Below are 4,311 nucleotides of genomic sequence, written 5' to 3' on the forward strand. Positions count from 1 at the left end.
TGTCAATAGCCGGGAGCATGTCGATGAGCTCATCGTCAACAACGGCGAGCACCAGGTTGACGGTATCTGGGTCCCAGGCCTCTTTCGGCAACCCCTCCAGACTCAACGTTGTCTTGTACTCCAGCTTCGACGGCCTACCACGAGACAAACTTACCCAACATTGAAAACTAATTCTGCTGCCGCCGCTACGCACCTGCTCCGACGCGAGCACCATATGAGTGCAATCCTCAGTGAGTCAAAGCGCACGAAAAAGTGGAATGGTTGGCTGGTCACCTCCACCTTCATGGCCGCTGCCTGGATGGCATAATGAGACACCATCGCTGCGGCGAGTGCCTCCAGCGTCACCATGCTCCGCAGCTGTCCAATGATAGTGGCATACAGCGCTCGCCCGTGGAATGCCTGCTCTAGCGCCGCCATGCCAGCACTGTGAACGATGAGAACGCGGCCTCGCGCGGGGCAAAAATCCGGCTCACGCGCTGCCACACCTCCTGAGGGAAGACACACGAGTTCGGGATAAGAGACCATCCCACGAGCGGCGCGGAGGACCTCACTGGAACGACTGCGCCGCTACTACCTCCAGCGACGATGACGCGGCTACACAATGCCACGCTCTCCTCGCTGACACCGGCGCTTGCCACACTGCCTACCACAGCGACGACGGCGCGGCTACTTCCGACGGGAGAGCTACCACTGCTCAAACAGAAGGTACACTGCCACAACTCTCGGTCTCGCTGCCAGCAACGCCGCCACCATCTCGCCGGCTAGGGATTTGATTTTCGATTTGGGAACTAGGGTTTCTAATTCTGGATCGAGAAGGGGAAAGGGGAAAGGGCATGTTTTATAAAATATCTTGTTTGCAATACGACCCTCATAATAAACCACCAGGGGCTTTTGTGCAAAGAAACAAGCCCCCACCCAGGTCAGGTGCGCCTCGCGTGACCCCGAAACAGAGAAAACCGAGCGGCAGGCCGGTCCAGATGGCCAATGTGACCTAGATGCACCCGCAATGCAAGTTCAATGACGAGTTTTTTCGGTTTGCAAGTAGTGTGACTTAAGTGCACCCGAAGGACAAGTTTTCTGACCGCCAGTGCCTTTTACTCTTAAACTAAGCATTCAACAGCTGATCTCATACTCATCCATGGCCCCAATCGACGTGCATATTTACACGAAAAATCACACATCAGATTCCTCGATTATTGGTCATATACTCTGATCCATTACTTTCATTCGTATACCTAGTAGCAAACTACAACAAATTAACCAAATTCGAAATCAAATAAAACAGCAAACAAAGTACGAAATGACCTACCAAATCAGTACTGGCGAGTACCGTATAGCTAATTAATCCTCCAAGCAGTTAACAAACATTAATGATCTATATGGCCTGCCGGCCGGCCGGCCGGCCGGCTAGCTAGTTGTAAGGGTAGTGGCCAAGCCGGAGCTCCAAGTCCACGTCCTCCCCGCTGTCCCCATTCCTTCCCAAGGTAAGCCCCAAGTGAGCCTGATTCCCACCGGCACCGTCTTGCTGGCCGGCAGCCGGCGGCGCAGCCCCACGAGACTTGCCTCCACTGCCACCGCGGTCCTTGCGATGGATGTTCATGTGCCCGCCGAGCGCCTGCGCGTTGGTGAACCCCCTCTTGCAGAAACTGCACTCGTAGTATGCCGGCGCCCGCCTTGATCCGCCAGTATCCTCTGGTGAGCCGCTCTTGTGGAAGTCCCCTCCCTCCATATGCTGCTTTCGAAAGTTACGAGTCGGTGTTTGTGCGGAGCTTCTAGGGTTTTGGGTGGTAACTACCAAGTTAGGAGAAATGTGTTGAGGCAACAAGGGCAGGTGTGCTATATAGTGACAGATAGAAACGGCTGCTACTCCAGTTGGTAGCATCGGGGAGGCCGGGGGCTGATGGACATGGCTTGATTTGTCGTCTAGTTTTGGCGTTTGGACGGAACCACGATCGAGTAAACTACTCGGCCGGCCGGCCGGCGCTCCCTTGCCGCCCTCGTTGGCGAATACAGGACGACGCTCTTGCTTGGCGTGGCGTAGGGATCGGCGAGAATGCCAAGCTAGTTATATACAGATGGGTTTGCGTACATCAGTGCGTGTTGCCGTGACAGTGTTAGGGACCAACTCACTGTTTTTTGGAACGAAGGCTCAAGAAGAAGACCGGCTTTGAATTAACAAAGCCATCAACCGGCCAGGATTACAAACTCGAAACCAGCACAAGAAAGAAAAGAAAATGGCAAGATATAAAGGCGCTGGAAAGCAGCTCACAAGCCTCCTACACACCAAGCTAACAAAAATCATCAGGGAGAAGCACCGCTCGGTGATGAAGAGGTCCTCAACGCGATCAGAACGCCGTGGAAGAAGAAGGATGCCCGTACTGGATCAACACGTCCAACGACGAAGCAGGGCACGCTGTCGCCTAATCACCAGCATCCCCGACCCAACACATCCGCCCAGCTCCAAATGTCAAAGAAGGCCCCTGGCTCCTCGCCTGGCTCGAAAGGCGCCGCACCGTTGACAAGAGAGCAGTTCACCCTAGAACCTGACAGATAGTCGCCGGAAGGCTGCATCTGGAAAGAAACCAGGCTCGCCCAACAAGTCACGAACAGATCACCAGGAGCACGGCACCGCCAAATCCCACGGATTGGTCATGAAAGAGGAAGAATTGCCGGAACGGACGAAGTCGAGCAACAGCTAGAACTCGCAAGAAGACATTGAGAACCGAAGTGCAGGTACCGGAGAGCTCTCAAGGTGCGCTGAGAAGGGCCGTCGTAGGAGGGGAACCCGATCCCCTCTCGCCCAGGAGGAACCATGGGCCAGGCAGGGCACCCCGCAGCAGACCGTAGAGCTCTCAAAATAGTCACTTAGGAAGTCGCCGTCGTCGAGGGGGGTCAGCTACCGTTGCCGCTGCACACGAAACCTATCTCCGAGAAACCCCACACCCACCTAGCTCCCAAAAACGGCGCCTTCAGGAAGGGCGCGACGCCAAGGGCGCCGCCACCGCCCAACAAGGTAGGCAAGGAGGGGGAGGGGACAGAGGAACATACCCTGGCGGCGCCTCCAAGGAGGAGAGCGGCGCCCTCGGGCGTCGCCGCCGTCGAGACCAGCAAGGCCGGCCTGGGATTTCTCCCGGTCTTCACGTCCCCGCCAACCACTCACCAATGGCACGAGAATCGGCGCCCCACGACGAAGCAAACCGGATCCGGCCGTGGCATGACTCATCCAGAGATAGAGGATGCAGGGGTGGCCAGATCTGGTGCCGCAAACAACCAAGGTTGCAGGCACGCCCTGGCTCACGTCCTCCGGTTCGCCCGCCATCCCCACGGCCGAGGTCGCCGGTCCACGCCCGCGCCACCACCTGCCGAAGGCCGGTGACGCCTCTCCGACCAGGGCCGCCGCCCCGGAGCATGCAGCCCCCTGCAGCAGATGCAGAGCAGCGAAGGCCCCGCCGCCACCTTCCTTGGCGGTGCCCCGGGCTTGCCCAGCGGCAGCCTCGGGCGGCGGCGAGGGGGGAGGGGAGGGAGGAGGGCTGCGGCGGGGCTAGGGTTTGGGGCCCCCGAGTCGTCCTGGAGGGGAAGACGCGGGGGGAGGGGGAGGAAAGTACCAACTCACTGTCTCACGAGCTTACAGAGGAATTCTTCTCAGTAGCCTGGGCCTAAATCTCCTTGATGATAGTGTTGTATTTTCCTTCTGACCCCTTCTTAATTTCCTCCACAACTGTCTTGCAGTCGCACACAACAACAATATGGTCTACATACAGATTCTGAGCTAGGGCAAGAGCCTCACGACAAGCCAATGCTTCCAACATAGGTGGATCACTTATTTCATCAAAAACCATTGCTGAAGATCCAAGGAAAAGTCCATCATGGTTCCTGCATATGGTAGCGGCTGCCCCTTTTCTCCCATTTCTTGAAACTCCTCCATCGACTTGAATTTTAACAGTTCCAACTTCGGGCGCCCTCCATCCTTGCCTGGCAATAAACCGTGCAGTTGTGTGTGTCTCACCATTTGATGGCCCCGTCCCAGTCTGGAGAGTTGCGAGTTCCGCGATAAAGCTTTTTACAAATGAATGAGTCGCGTGTGGGCTTTGCAAGTCTCCCTCATGGATAGCCCTCCGTCGCGCCCACCATATTGCCCACATAGTCACCACCATCGTCACCAGATTATCTCGAGGTAAATGATCAATAGCTGCAAATAACCACACCTTGGCATTCGGCTCCGCCGATGCCTGTAAAAATTCAAGTATGTCTTCATCTACTAGGGCCCAAACACACCTGGCAACTGAGCATTCAAACAATGAGTGTCGCCAT

The 4,311-nt window shown here is 56.2% G+C and overlaps 1 protein-coding gene across 1 annotated transcript; it reads right to left on the minus strand.

Annotated features, from left to right (window-relative positions):
• Window positions 1–1,411: 1,411 nt before the first annotated feature.
• LOC123040922 (probable transcriptional regulator RABBIT EARS) lies at window positions 1,412–1,729 on the minus strand. The gene has a single exon (XM_044463639.1). It carries the CDS (start codon window positions 1,727–1,729, stop codon window positions 1,412–1,414), a length of 318 nt encoding a protein of 105 aa, XP_044319574.1.
• Window positions 1,730–4,311: the final 2,582 nt, after the last annotated feature.

This window comes from Triticum aestivum, chromosome 2B, assembly GCF_018294505.1.
Source record: "Triticum aestivum cultivar Chinese Spring chromosome 2B, IWGSC CS RefSeq v2.1, whole genome shotgun sequence".
Classification (NCBI taxonomy): domain Eukaryota; kingdom Viridiplantae; phylum Streptophyta; class Magnoliopsida; order Poales; family Poaceae; genus Triticum; species Triticum aestivum.